This window comes from Elephantulus edwardii, unplaced genomic scaffold (genome assembly GCF_000299155.1).
Source record: "Elephantulus edwardii isolate Elephantulus edwardi_28Jun2011 unplaced genomic scaffold, EleEdw1.0 scaffold00006, whole genome shotgun sequence".
Classification (NCBI taxonomy): domain Eukaryota; kingdom Metazoa; phylum Chordata; class Mammalia; order Macroscelidea; family Macroscelididae; genus Elephantulus; species Elephantulus edwardii.
In genome coordinates, this window is record NW_006399756.1 from 28,216,405 (window position 1) to 28,231,882 (window position 15,478).

A 15,478-nucleotide genomic window follows, 5' to 3' on the forward strand; every position below is an offset into this window, starting at 1 on the left:
ACACAGTCAAATGCCTTTGCATAGTCAATGAAACACAGGTAGACATTCCTCTGATATTCCCTGCTTTCAGCCAAGATCCATCTAACATCTTTCTGGTATTCTCTGCTTTCAGCCAAGATCCATCTGACATCAGCAGTGATATTCTTTATTCCATGGTCTCTTCTGACTCAGCTTGAATATTTTTTTATTAGCACCTATTAAAATACTGTGTTAATTGGCTAGATAATTTTATTTAATTCACAACTATTTAGTCATGTCTATCTAATAAATAATAGACTTTAGGTATTGAAAAACCTAAAGATTCAAGAGATAGAAAAACTCTAATCTTTAATGGGAAGACACTTCAGTTTAGTAAAAGAGAAAAAAATACCTTTAGGCCTAATCTAGTACATGTTCTACTCTTAATTTTGTATAAAGGAATATAGGCATATAAGGGGGTTGTAGTTGCTACTCCCAGGAGATTTGAGAGTGAGTGCTAAGCTGGATTAATTGAAGAAACTAGAATAAGCTATGCTATTTATTCAGCTGATAGATTAGGCTGCTGTCAAAACTTGAAAAGAAGGGGAGAAATAAATAACAGTGAAAGTAATAATAACATAAGTTGTCTGTAACCAGAAGGGTTTGATTTTAGGATGGTTCTCCCCACCCCCCCTTAAGGAGGAAGAGATATTCAGATGTCCAGTAATAGCTGACCAATGTCCCAAAAGTAATCTCTCTCTTTATGGTTGTTCAAGGGCTTACTCTCAATTCTACGCAAATTGAAAAGTGCACCAGACCAGGAGGTGAGAATCCTTCTCCTGGGCTTGGATAATGCTGGCAAGACCACTCTTCTGAAGCAGCTTGCATCTGAAGACATCAGCCACATCACACCTACACAGGTGAACGCTGTTGGCCCCACATGGTTGTGTGAATCAAGGAAGATAGTAATTGTAAAGGCAAAATGAGAAATAGAATTCTGCCCACTTCTAAGCATTATTTTAGAAAACAAGTTCATATAATCTAAAATGTCAAAAAGTATATAGAGATGCAACAGTGTTGTCTAACAATAACCTGGAATTTTATTTTGCTGATTTGTTCTAACAACAACAAAGTGGCTAGAGATACAATTGATCCTTCAGATCCAGATGGTTACTTGCTGTTTTGGTTTTTTAAAATTTTTTTTTTGTGTGTGTGTGTGTGTGTGTGTGTGTGTGTGTGTGTGTGTGTACTGTCAAATCTGATCTGACTGGTAGAGGAGGAGATTGCTCCTCCTTTTCCAGCAGAGCATTTGGTGGATTAGAACTGCTTACCTCTGGGATTGTAGTGCAGTTTCTCACCACTAGGCCACTAGAGCTCCCTAATGGTTACCTGTTTTTAATAACAACTTAAAAAAAAACAGCTTTTATCTTCCCTGATTGTGAAATTCATATATATAGAAAATAGTATATATGAAAAAACTAGAGTATTCACAAAAGCCATTGTAATATCCTTATGTGTGTTTTTCAAACTTAAGTACAAATATATACCAGGTTTTTTTTTACAAATAGATACATATATTTTTTAAATGAATGTCATTGACCTTCCTCTTTCTTAAAGCTACAAAACAGAAGATACGACAATGGTAGTGTGACAATTTGGAAATTTAAATAGTAGTTTGGCTCGAAGAATTCTTTTTTTTTTTTTCGAAGAATTCTAATGTGTTTATTTAATTTTATTCTCTTTAGGAAATCCTGAAAAGTTCTGATTTGACCAAACTCCTGGGCTTCTTTACTTGGGTCAGCCCTGTTGTTCTTAATAGCTTTGAAGACTTCAGTATAGTGGTTTTATGAAAATCAGGGTTATTTAGCACATTTTCTGTGCTAAGACATCGGGGTTGAGTTTGAGTGGCTGCTACCAGTGTATGCATTGTGAGTCTCACTGATTTGCAACTCTTTGCTGAAAAGTCATTTTAGCTGCTACCCAAGGAGCAATTTTACAGCTTTTGGACAAATTTAACCTAATACATAGCCTTAAGAGGAACAAATTGCAGTAGTCTAGCCTAGAAGGGCTGAAAACAACTATTAGTCTGTCAGAATTTCAGCCAGGGGGTAAAAAAAAAGAGCTACTTTATTGGAGTATTAGCAATAGGCTGCCTCTCTGTGGAACACTCAGAAATCTTTCTCACCGCAAATGTGGAAATGAACCCAAAGTTTCACAAACCCCAAGATCTGATTCTCTCAGGCTTTGTTGGATATGCCATAAGGTGGCTTTGTTATATGATGTCAAGGTTCTACATTTATTCTTTTAAAACAAACTTCTGTGTGTTTTTTGTTTTATATCAGAAAAAGTAATAGATGGCCATTGTAGTAGACTGAGAAAGTATCCATAAAATGTAGAATTAGTCTTTTTTTCTTCACATATATATGATGACTCAACTAACAAAACACTTGCTGTTGAGTTGGAGTCATAGCTAACCCTCTAGTGGGTTGGGTAGTTTTTTTAATTGGTTCACACATAACCATTCATGTACATTGTGTTTTAGACAATCATTCATAAACATGGTATTTTACTTCAGTGGGTTTTTGAGGGTATAAATTGCATGGGAAGAGATTGCCTATAATAAATATGGCTTTTTCACTTAAGTATTACAAACATCTTTCTACATTGTAATATATATTTAAGCACTGGTGCAATACATACCTCTAAATGTTTGTGCCCATTCACTATGTTTCCTTAAAATAATTTCCTAGTACAGTTTTTGGGTTTGATGCCTGACAAATTGAAAGCAGCTAATATAAATGACCAAATTGTAAGGCTCACTCTAATTTATTCTCTACCTCATTCTAAAAAAGGACTTGATGTTACTGAATTTAACAGTTAGTATCATAGTGAGTGTAAACTTCTTAAAGACACACACCTGATTTTGTCAATGAAGCAGCCTTTTACAATCACCTTAAGGTATTACCCTTTAGAGTCCTGATAAGTTTTCTCATTAGTGTTTGAGGAGTACAGTGGTCAGCCTCACCCTCAGTTTCTATCTAGTGTGTTTCTCCTTTGTGGAAATTTGGTGATAGAACTCCACACGAGACCTTGACCGTCTGTGCTAGACAGCGGTGCTGGCCGACTGCCGGATGAAGCAAATATTTATGGAGACAACCCCAGTTATTCTGGGTGAAATGTTTCTTCTGTGGTTGTGAGCAGTTGATTGGATTTTCCATATCTTTGTTTTACTATATCATTCTTGCAAGAAGATTTAAAAAAAAATTGCTCCTCCTGATGTTCTGCAAACCTCAGAGGTCTGATTAATGTGCTACTCTTTACACCAGCTCCCGGCCTGCCCCGGATTGATTACCTTCCTCAGAATGTCTCTTTGAGAAATTGTACTCATCAGAAGTACCTGTTAGGAAATTCTAAATGCCCTCATGTGGGTTCCCATCACTGTGTCTGCAGATCCTATTTTCCCCATATGGTAGATACTCAAGTTACAAACCCAGCTTCCCGTGTTGTGTCCACAGTTCAGCTCCGCCCTTTAGCTATTAATTCTTATGTTGTTTTTGTTGTTGTTAGGTGCCATCAAGTTGAGGACAACTCATAGCAAACCTATGAATAACAGATCTGAACACTCACATTCTGTTCCATCCTTACATCTCTGACACATGAGCCCATTGCTGCTGTGTTGATCCATCTCATTGAGGGTCATCCCCTCTTTTGCTGATGCTCCTCCTTTCCAAGCATGATATTGCTTTCCAAAGAATGGCCTGTCCTAGCAATATCCCCAAAATGCCTCCAAGGAGCACTCTGGCTACCCTTTTCCCAAGACATTCCTGTTGTTTTGGCAGATTATGCACTCCATTTGAAGAAAACAACCCTCTGAATGTGCAGTTCTTGCCTCTTTTTAAACTCAAGATTTGTTCTATTCTGTTGAGTCTTCAGATTAAGCTTCTGGACTTCTGTTAGTTGCATGTTACATCCTGTTAAAGTTTATCAGCCTGAGGACTCATCAAGGAGTGTCATCCATATTGACTACCAGGGTTGCTCTTACACCAAGTCCTTCTGAACAATTTGTATATATGTACTCATTATAGGAGACAGAGCTCTGGTGGCCTAGTGTTAAGAAGTTGTACTACCAACCCAAAGACACTCATTTCAAATCCATCAGATGCTCTTCAATCTCCTGTGTGATTTACAGCTTCTGAAAACCTACTGGAGGGTCAACTTTAAGTCGGTTCCAACTCGATGGCACATAACAACAGCATTATAAAAAAATATCATTGTAGTCATGATATTAACACTGACATTACAATCAGACTAGCCAAGATGTATATGAATGTGTCTTCTCTTTGCTCTGCCTCAGCATTTTCAGCATTCCCAGTGTCACATATAGCAGGGTACCTCAGGATTAGTAAATAACATAGCTCTTAAAGGTAACTTTGTCAGAATCATGATATCAAGGCATAATAATGTTTGGTGTTTTTGCCTCTGTTTCAGGGTTTTAACATCAAAAGTGTACAATCACAAGGTTTTAAACTGAATGTATGGGATATTGGTGGACAGAGGAAAATCAGACCATACTGGAGGAATTATTTTGAAAATACTGATATTCTTGTAAGTATTCCTTCTACTGCACTAACTAATAGTCTTTTCTGCCATGTGTTAGGAATATCACACACTGTCATAGTCTTTTTTTTTAATCAGCACTTCCATTGCTATCATTTTCATCACTGTGATCTTCCCAGGACTAGAAGACTGCACATTGTGAAGGAGGGTGCTTTTTTTATAACTTGTATGTGTAAGATGTTTTATTGCTTTTTAGAAACATTGTTATGCCCACATCCACTTGGTTATTTACCATAATGATTGAACAGTAGAACAGAAGTTAAGAAGTAGTGCCACTAACCCTGTTAACTCAAGGAGATCAGCAAAGCAGAGTACATCCGAAGGAGAGGAACCAAGAAAACAGAAGTCCTAGAGCAGAATGATTGAGAGATTTGACAATGTTCTGCCTAGAAAAGAGAATAGTTGGGTGAGCTCTAGTGGCCTAGGGGCAAGAAACTGCACTGAAATCCCCGAGGTGCATGGTTTGAATCCACCAGATGTTTGGCTGGAGAAGGAGGGACAATCTCCTCCTGTACCAGTCAGATCCAGTTTCATAGTACACACACATACAAATAATAATATTTTTAAAAATGAAAAAAGGGGAGCTCTGGTGGCCTAGTGGCAAGAAGCTGCACTGCAATCCCAGAGGAACACAGTTCAAATCCACCAGATGCTCTGCCGGAGAAGGAGGCGCAATATCCTCTTGTACCAGTCAGATCTGATATGACGGTACACGCACACAAAATAATAAAAAAGAAAAAAAAAGAAAAGAATAATTAGAACTCTTTTCATTTGCTTCAAGAACTTCCCTGAGCCAGAGAGGTTTATATAATCATGAATGTCCTAAAAGATTGTGCTTGATGCTCAATATTAGTTAGATGTTCAATAATAGTTAGAATTTGACTCAGAATAAGGTGAATTTTCTCTGTAATAGTAACTGCTCAGAAGTAGAAGCAGCTGCCTTTTGCACTGGGGGCTGCTACATGCAGAGACTGAGATTTTAGGTGCCGGTGCACATCATTGCCTTAGGACTACTGTTTCAGAATTCTTGGAAATGGTAATATTCACGTAGATATTATAATATCCAGTGCTTTTGCTTTTACTCCATCACCCTTTACCTCTCATCTCCTTGTGACCTTGTCCCCCATCCTACCTTAGCCACTCACTGTCATGATCAGATCCTAAAATCAGGAGTCCCCAAACTTTGGTGGAAACGCAGGGATTCCCATTATTTTCACAATTCTCTAATTAAATTTACATCTACTTCAATTATGTCCTTTGGCAATAGACTACAATAATAGCCATCATTTCTATAACTTTGTTACCAATAGAAATCTTAGTATGTATTACTAATAGCAACGGATACTTGTATATCAGCATTACAGTTCTGACAGATATCATGAAATACTGTCTACATTCATTACTCTATGAGAATCATGGGTGTTGTAAAACTCACCATTAGAACTTGTTACTTAATGTGTTAGAAGTGCATAATATTTCTCTATCACACATTTTAAAAAAATACCAATAGCTCTTAGTCAGTATTATTTGTACTACTGTGTATTTATACAACTTAGATTGTTCTGAGAAGGGATTGAGGGATCAAAAGATTCATGACTCAGAGACGGTTAAGAACCTGGCTGCAGAGCTTCTTATCTCCCGCATGTTCATCTTTCTAGAGTCATTTTCAAGCATCTTACTCTCTGGCTTCCCCCTCTTATATATCCAGCTTCCCTCTTCTCCTGACTTCAACAATCCTTATACCTCATCCTTGTAATCTACTGACCCTAACTCCCTTTCACTGTCCTTTATCTGCCCCATTTCCTCACTTTCCTCCTTAACCAGCTTAGATTTTGTGGTCTATCCTTATAATCACTCCCTTGCAGACATCATCTCATCTCTGTCCTTCTTTCTTTATCACACTTTCATAGGAAAAAATCCAACCCTGCTCTGTCTAATCCAACTTCCACTCCACTCCACAGTTGAACCTGTGGAGCTGAATAGAAGTAGAAAAAAGGATAAACTAAACCAAAATGTCAAGTCTTACTGTAAATGTATGTCTACCTGCCTTTGCCTAGTGATCCTCCCCTCGTTCATTTACCCCCCTCAAAAATATTGCACTCCTCTTTCTCTAAGTTTCTTACATTTTTAATAGTTTCATTCTTTGCTGATGGCGTTGCTTCCTATTTATCTGTCTCCTGTAATTTCTCTTGTTTAAAAAAACAGAAGAATCAGCAGTAAATGAGATTTCCCATTTCTCCACATCCTTGCCAGCATTTGTTGTTTGCTGCCTTGCCCTATTGAACTTTGCTATTGTTGCTGGGGAAAGATGGTATCTCGTTGTTTTGATTTGCATTTCTCTAAAGCTAGGGCTTTTGAACATTTCTTCATGTGTTTGTTGACCATCTGAATTTCTTTTTTTAAAAAAAATTTTATTTTTATTATTTTGTGTGCGTGTACCGTCAAATCAGATCCAGCTGGCACAGGAGGAGATTTTTCCTCCTTCTCCAGCAGAGCAACTGGTGGATTCGAACCACGTACCTCTAGGATTGCAGTGCAGCTTCTTGCCACTAGGCCACCAGAGCTCGCCTACCATCTGAATTTCTTCATCAGTGAAGTGTATTCATATCTTATGCCCATTTTGTGATTGGGTTGTTTGTCTTTTTCTTTTTGAGATGTGTGAGTATTCTGTAAATTTTAGATATAAGTTCCTTGTCAGATATCATTGCCAAATATTTTTTCCCAGTTTGTGGACTTGCTTTTTACCCTGTTGGAGAAGTGTTTTAATGTGCTTAAGGATTTGATTTTGAGAAGGTCACTTTCATTCACTGCTGGTGGGAATATAAAATGGTAAAACCACTGTGGGAAACTGTCTGGTGCTTTCTAAAAAATTGGAAATAGAAATACCACTTGATCTGCTGTCCTATTTCTGGGAATATACCCTAAAGAAACCAGCACCATGATGCAAACAGATATACGCACACCCATATTTATTGCAGCATTATTCACAAGAATGAAGAGATAGAAGCAGCCAAAGTGCCTGTCAATAAGTGAATAGATAGAAAAAATGTGGTATGTTCACACAATGGAATATTATGCAGCACTGAAAAGCAATGAACTTGTAAAACACTACACAATATGGCTAGATCACAAAAAGATAAATACTGCTTAAGACAACGGTAATAAAAATAAGATAGACGTGGAGGAGGGGAGAACAGGAAATGAATGGATGAACACTGCACTGGAATGGGCAAGTGGAAGGACTATCTGAAAGGAACGGATGATTAGACCTTATGTGTGTGACAGTTAACAATCTGGAACAATGCATTATAAGGTGAATTGGGGAGAGGGAGGAAAATGTGTATCATCGAATTAATGAAAATTCATCCTTTCCGTCAACGTTTAGTGAAATCATAATTAAAAAAAGAACAGAAAAACAGCTATGTCATTTTTTTATAAAAATATTTTTTTTATTGTTGCACATTTTATTCCCTGCTCTGCTCCCTCCTCTCCCAGGAATCCCCGCCGTACACACCTTGTTCCAGATTGTTGCCATACTTAAAAATAACCATGTCTCTCTGCCATACATTCTCTTCTAGCTGTATCTCCTTCCTCCACCTGCCTTTGAAGCAGTTTTCTATCTTCTTTCCATCACTTCCTTCTTCCCAGTCACTCTTGAATCCTCCCTTCAGGCTGACCAGTAATTTCATATTGCTGAGTCTGTTGTTTTTGGAAGAAGTCCAAGCAGAGTGCTCCCTCGAGGTGAGGATGTTGAGACTTGTGACATGCTTTGGACATCAGGAGAGCCAGTCCCTGGGAAAGGCCATTATGCTTAAAAAAGTGGAGGATCAGTGGAGAGGAAGACCCTCAGTGAAGCAAATTGATGCCATAACGGCCACAGTGGATTAAAGTGTAGCAGAAATTGTGAGCATGGTGTAAGATTGGGCAGAGTTTGGTTATGTTGAACTTGGGGTCGCTTCGCATCAGAGTCTCCATGAGAACACCTAACACGACGTCCATTGTTCAATTCTCAATGCTCATCTTAACTTGACCTGTACGCGCGTGTTCATATGCTGTGCTTGAAGCGTTTTTTTCCTTTGGTTTCCAGAATACCTGTCGATCTTGATTTCCCTCCTTTCTCACTTCTCCTCAGTCACAGTTGCTGTTTCCCTCCTTTATATCCCCAGCCCCCAAATGTTAGAGTGCCCCAGAATGCCCCAGAGTCCTTATGCTTTTGTTTCTAAGTTACTGGTTAAGTGGCCCTATCCAGCCTCAAGGTTTTCATTATCGCCTACATGCTCGGGAGTCCAGACTGGTATCCCCAACCTGGAACTCTCCCCTGAACTGCAGTTCCACATACAGCCAGCTTCCTGTTGGACATCTCCACTTCAGTTTCTGCTTCATCCTCAACATGTCCAAAACTAATGACCTATCTTCAGCCACCTCTTACCCGATCCACTTTGTCTACAGTCTTACTGTAAATGGCAATTACAGTTATTAAAAAACATTGGTGTCATCCTAGACTCCTTTTCTTCTAATTATCCATGTCTGATCCATGAACATGTCTTATCAATACTCCCCTTCAGAATGTTTGTAAACTCTGACCCCCCTCTTTCTATGTCCACGGCTCCCGTGCTTTGATTATTGCAATATCATCCTTACTTCTGCCTTGCCTCCCAAAATATACTGTAAATACATCTGTAGTGATTGCTGCGCTGCAATCCCAAAAGCACATGGTTCAAGGCCACCAGCTGCTCCGTGGGAGAAGGATGGGCAATCTCCTCTCGTGCGATTAACTGCCTCTGAAAAGCCACCAGAGGGTCAACTGTGGGTTGGTTCCGACTATACAGTACTCAACAACAACAAGTCATCTTATAAAAAACCAAAACAAAACATAAACTTCCCATCTCAGAGTAAAAGCCAGAATTCTTAGAGGGACCTACATAGAACATTCTGTCCCCTTATTACCTCCTTTGACTTTCTCTTCCTCTCTCTAACTTGGTTCCAAACATGCTGACCTCCTGACCTCTCCTGGTATACTAGATCCCTTTGTCATTCCTCTTTCCACTGCTAGAATTATTTCTCCTTAGATTTCCTCATGTCAATCAAGTTTTTGTTCACATGTCACCTTGCTATTGAGATCTTCCCCAAGTACTCCTTCCTGTCCCTGTCCTTCCAGCTCTGTCATCTTCGCTGACCTCCCCTCCATAGGGCCTGGCATCATCAGACACATTTTTGTTTATTCTCTGTCCCCTCACTGGAACATCAGCTCCATGAAGACAGGAGCTTTTCTCTCCTTTTGTTTCTTACTTGCTTTTGTGTGCTAAGTGCCTAGAAGAATCCCTGACTGAATGACATGAATAATTGCTGATTATGAATTCTGACACTAGGTAACATACAGAGTTTCAGAAATTTCTTTCCATCTTTGGTCAAGTCCAAGAGTATTTCTTCTATAAAATGGGGAAGCATGTATGTCATGTAGAGTTTATGAGAAGTAGTGATTTAATTCATTCATCATAATTCCTGAATAGGTGATAATGCCACAAAATAAAATTGCACTGTCAGCTAATCTTCTAAAATGGTTGAGGTACTGAGGTGGATGTCACCCAAGTCCATCATTATATCCTCTGGCTTTCAGCCAAGTTAAGTTCCATTCTGTGTCTGGGTACAGGTTAGAGGTGTAAGCAAATGAGAAAGGAAAACTACAATAAGATATATCCATCTAATTATCTGTTCTACCAGTTATTCTTCCAAAATGTACTATCCACCTTTTCTTTTTTTAAGGACCACAGGAAAAAATAAATGTGGGGGAGGTGAAGGAAAAGGGAAAGATCTCATGTGAAAAAAACAATGTAGATAAACTTTGTAAATAAGCCAGTATAAAAAACATTTAAAAATAAAATAATAAATGTTGGGGAGAAATAAAGAACATTTTTTTCTTCTTAAGATCAAGATAAACTTCTTCAGTTGTCTTAGATGATGTGTCCATATTTGTCATGTTTTAGAAATGTCCAAATTTACATAAATGCCAGGAACATGTTGTAGTAGATCTGTCTACCAACTCATCACCAGACTCCCTTAATTTTAGATTTGGTGTCTCTCAACTGGCCTTTAATTAAAAAAAAAAATTAGCATAAGATACTGTTTCATTCATAAATACTTGAAATATGAGATTGAAAAAAAATGGGCCTTAAATTGTGATCTGAAGTATAAAACTTCTTGAAACTAAAAAGCATTTAAAATAAGGCTGTAGGAAATAAGATTAATATAGAAAAGTCAAATGCTTCCTGTATACCAGCATTGAACTATTAAATTTTAAGTTAAAACCCCAACAGTATTTATGTTAGCATCTAAAACAAAGAAATAGAACACTTAGTCAAAATTCTAGCAAATATGCCTAAGATCTATAGGAGGAAAACTAAACCTTAAAAGAGAGCTCTGGTGGTGCAGTGGATAAGGAGTTGTGCTGATAACCCAAAGGCAGGTGGTTCAAATCCATCAGCTGTTCCATGAGAGAAAGATGGGCATTCTCCTCCCTTGCAGTTTGAAGACTCTGACAGCCCACTCGAGGGTCAGCTGTGAGTCAGTTTCAATTTGATAGCAATGAGTTAATTGTAAATCTTTGATATAAGAAATAAAATAGTTATTCCATACTCGTAATTAGAAGACCTGGTAATGTTAAAATATCATTTCTTCCTAATCTATAGATTCACAAATTAGATGCAAATTGTTTTGTGGATATTGAAAAACTTAATTCCAAAGTGTGTGAGGGTGTGTGTGTGTGTATATATATGGAAAAGCTTCCTTAATTTTGGCTGTGGTATCTCTTCTGCCACCTTTTCCCCCCCTCAGGTATGTTGTTGTGTGCCATAGCCGACCCTCCAGCAGGTTTTCAGAGGCGGTAAATCACACAGGAGGAGATTACCCACCCTTTTCCCACAGAGCAGCTGGTGTATTTGAGCCATGTGCTTTTGGGATTGCAGTACAGCTTTTTATCACTAGGCGATGAGAACACCTGGTATAAAAGTATAGTCAATACATAAAGCAGAGAAACCATGATGGTTGGAGCTCCAGTGATACCTAATTAACATCTCCCTGTAAACAGGACTTGCAGCATCCTTGTTAGCTCTTGTCTGATTTCCTGGGGAGAAAAAAAAATAGGCAATACAGTATATGAAAAGACAAAATCAAAGGACAGGACTGGTTTTGCCCACTGTTAAGATTTATTATAAAACTACAGTATTTTTTAAAAAATAAAAGAAGCTTCAGTAATTTTTTTAAAAGTAAAAGAAGCTTCAGTAATTTTTTAAAAAAACCCAATACAGTAATTAAGGTGATATTCATTTTTTAGCAACCACAATAGAATTAATGAAGATGTTGACACATTGTGGAAAATGTAACTAATGTTCCCCAACAACTTATACTGAAATTGTCAAAGGGAAACCTTAATTGTTGTGTTAACTTTATCCAAGATGTAATGAAATAGTATTTAAAACAAACAAAAAACCTGACCTGGAATTGGGGAAATAACAAATTTGTCACTGGAACAAAATAACCCTGAAACAGGCCTGTATATATACAGTTAACTGATCATTGCCAAAGGAACGAGTCGCTCGGGCTAGAAGAGCCTTTTCAACAAATGGCACTGGAATCTGGACATCCACATGCAAAAAAATTAACCTAGACTTTGCCTCTTTTATGGAAAACTCAAAATCAATATTTAGACCTACATATAAAATAAAAAGCTATGAAACTTCTAGAAGACCTTTCCTCAGTTGCCGCCAAAGTGTTCAGTTCTCCCTAGAAAGCTAAGACCCTGTTGGAGTAAGTCCCTCACTTCATCCAGCTCCAAGCATTCCGCCTCTGTCTAGGCCTCCGTCTCGGCCTGCCTCTCTCAGCTCGCCTCCATCTGCTCGGCCTTCATACTGCACGATGATGAGGGGACTGTCATGGAGGATAAAAGCAGCACCCGCATTAAGTCAGCCGGTGTAAATGTTGAGCCTTTCTGCAAAAGCTTTTTGCAAAAGCCCTGGCATTGTCAACACTGGGAGCCTTCCCTGCAACACGGGGGCTGCATCAGCTAGAGGACCCGCCCCCTCCACTGCTCCAGCTGAGAAGAAATGGAAGCAAAGAAAGAAGAATTTGATGATGGTGTAGGATTTGGTCTTTTTGACTAAACTTTTTTTCCCCTTGTGTACGGTCGAAGATCCAACTGGCCCAGAAGGAGGTTGCCCCTCCTTCTCCAGCGGAGCATCTGATGGGTTCGAACCACGTGCCTTTGGGATTATGGCGCAGCTTCTTGCCACTGACTAAACTTTTTTTTGGTAACATGTTTGAGAAACAAGTAGACTTTTCCATGGAGAAAAAGATAATATAGGGGGAAAATTAATGACCTTGAGTTTGGTGATGAGTTTTTAGATACAACGCCAAAAGCATGATCCATGAAATTAAAAATTGATAAGTTGGACTTAAATAAAATGAAAATTTTTACTCTTTAAAAGATACTGTTAGGAGGATGAAGAGAGGAGCCACAGAGTGGGAGACAGTATTTGTAAAACATGTATCTGACTTATGTTTAAAACACACCAACACCACACACATCTGCTGCCTTGAGTCATTTCTGACTCACTATCCAAGGCTATAAAACTTTTTTTAAATAAAATTTTTATTTTATACTGGTTTACTTAGAAAGTTTGTTTACACTGTTTTTCACACTCTTTACCCACCTCTCCCTCTAACCATCAAATTGTGTGACCATAGGATTACCCTTCACCCATCCTCACCCCTTTGATATAAATCTTTAAGAGGAGAAACTGCTGGTATTTCTCTTTAGTAGAACCTAGCAGATTCAAACTACTTTTCTTTCTGTTAGCAGCCTACAATGTGCACAATACACTTCTATATTATACCTACTGAAATGCAGTGATGTCTTTCTGGAGACTTAAGATGCACCTGATCCAGGCCATGGTCTTTGCAATTACATGCTGTGCATCAGAAAGCTGGATAATGACTAGGGATAGTAGAAGGAGAAATGATGCCTTTAAGCTGTGTGGTGCTGGAGAAGAGCAGACTGCTAGGAGAACAAACAAGTTCATCCTAGAGAGGGTGAGACCAGGCTGCTCCTTGGAAGCAGGAATTCTGGAGCTTCATCTGACATACTTTGGACATATTGCAAGGAGGGACCAGTCCTTGGAGAGGAATGTCATGCTCTGAAGGGTGGAGGGACAGCGCAAGAGAAGAAGACTCTCAATGAGATGGGTTGACTCAGTGACATGGGGTAATGGGGGTAGGCGTGTCAGAGACAATAAGATTGGCACAGGATAGAGCAGGGTTTAGGGCTGTTGTACATGGGGTCGTTGTGAGTCACGGGCAACTCGATGGCTATTACAACAACAATAACAAACATGCCTAACTATATTCTGTTTCTTTTGTTAAATGCTAATGTAAATGGTGGTGTGCTTTTAGGAAGCTCTGGTGGCCGAGTCTAGGGATTTCCACTGCTAACCCAAGGGTCAGGCCTCTGGAGGCTCTGACCCACAACCCACTCTGTGGGACAAAGATGAACAGTCTCCTCCTGTCCAGCTCAGTCTCTGAAACCCAGTAGAGGGTCAGCTAGGCAGCAGTGACAGCGAGAGAGAGATTGTACTTTTAATTTTAAATCCCAGCAGTTCTGTGCTGATATATTGGGAAGGAATTGACTTTTCTGTATTGAACCTATTTCCTGTAGTCTTGTTATAATTGCTTCTTAGTTTGAGGAGATCTTATTTTCGGTTGATTCCTTGAAAGACATGCTGTGTTCCATTTTTTTGATACATAGCTTCAGATCACTAATTGATAGCCTGTTTTATCAATCTTATATTTCAAGTAACAGAATTCTGATGGCGTGATATATAGGAAGTTGTGTTGCTAATTTAAATTCAGCCAGTTCTAATCTTTCGGTGATTCCATGGGGGAAAGATGAGCAGTCTTTCCCATGCTATGTACAATCTCCAAAAAACTGCTACAGAGTCAGCTGTAAGTCAGCTCCAGCTCAATAGCCATGAGTTGGGGTTTTTAAATACTTCAGTAGTTGTTGTTGTTGTTGTTGTTATGTGCCGTCGAGTCACTTGCAACTCATAGCAACCCTATGTACAACAACCCTAAACCCTGCTCTATCCTGTGCCAATCTCTCTGCCTCTGACACATCCATCCCGATTACCCCAGTCACTGAATCAGTCCACCTCATAGAGGGTCTTCCCCTCCTGCGCTGTCCCTCCACTCTGCCCAGCATGATGTCCCTCTCCAAAGACCTGTCTCTCCTTACAACATGTCCAAAGTATGTCAGGCGAAGCCCCAGAATCCTTGCCTCCAAGGAGCAGCCTGGTTTAACCCTCTCTAGGATGAATCTATTTGTTTTCTTGGCAGTCCATGGTACATTCAATACTCTTCTCCAGCACCACAGCTCAAAGGCGTCAATTCTCCTTCTATCCTCCCTAGTATTTATGAATGAAATAATAGATCTCAATTCACTTTAAAATACTTTTTTTAAAAAAAAAAGGTGTTAGGAGAGATAGTATGCTAAAATTAAGAAAGCTTGGTATGAGTAGGTAGACAGTTTCATTTTGCTATTTTCTTGATTTTGTTTAAACTTTAAAATAGACATAAAATTCGACCATAAGAGAAAACAAATAGCAAAATTTGAAAAGTGAACAAAAGATCTAGAAACCTCATGACCTATACAAATAAGCAAAAGATGCTTAATGTCAAATTTGATGCTTAACATCAAATGTCATGTAATTATGAGATACTGTTATTGTTGTTATTGATTGCCATCGAGTTGGGTGTGACCCCTAGTGACTCTGAAAAAAAGACCGAATGCTTTTCCATAACCATCATCATTTCTCCAAGTTCATAAAGTTTCCAGAGGCATGTGGTTTAGGAAGTG

The 15,478-nt window shown here is 38.8% G+C and overlaps 1 protein-coding gene across 1 annotated transcript in view; it reads left to right on the forward strand.

The window, feature by feature from the left end:
- Nucleotides 1–15,478, forward strand: part of ARL3 (ADP-ribosylation factor-like 3) — a 57,656-nt gene that overhangs the window by 12,105 nt on the left and 30,073 nt on the right. The window contains exons 2-3 of the mRNA XM_006879975.1: nt 735–878; nt 4,447–4,563. Of these exons, the coding sequence (XP_006880037.1) occupies nt 735–878; nt 4,447–4,563 (261 nt within the window). The remainder of the gene's footprint in view (nt 1–734; nt 879–4,446; nt 4,564–15,478) is intronic.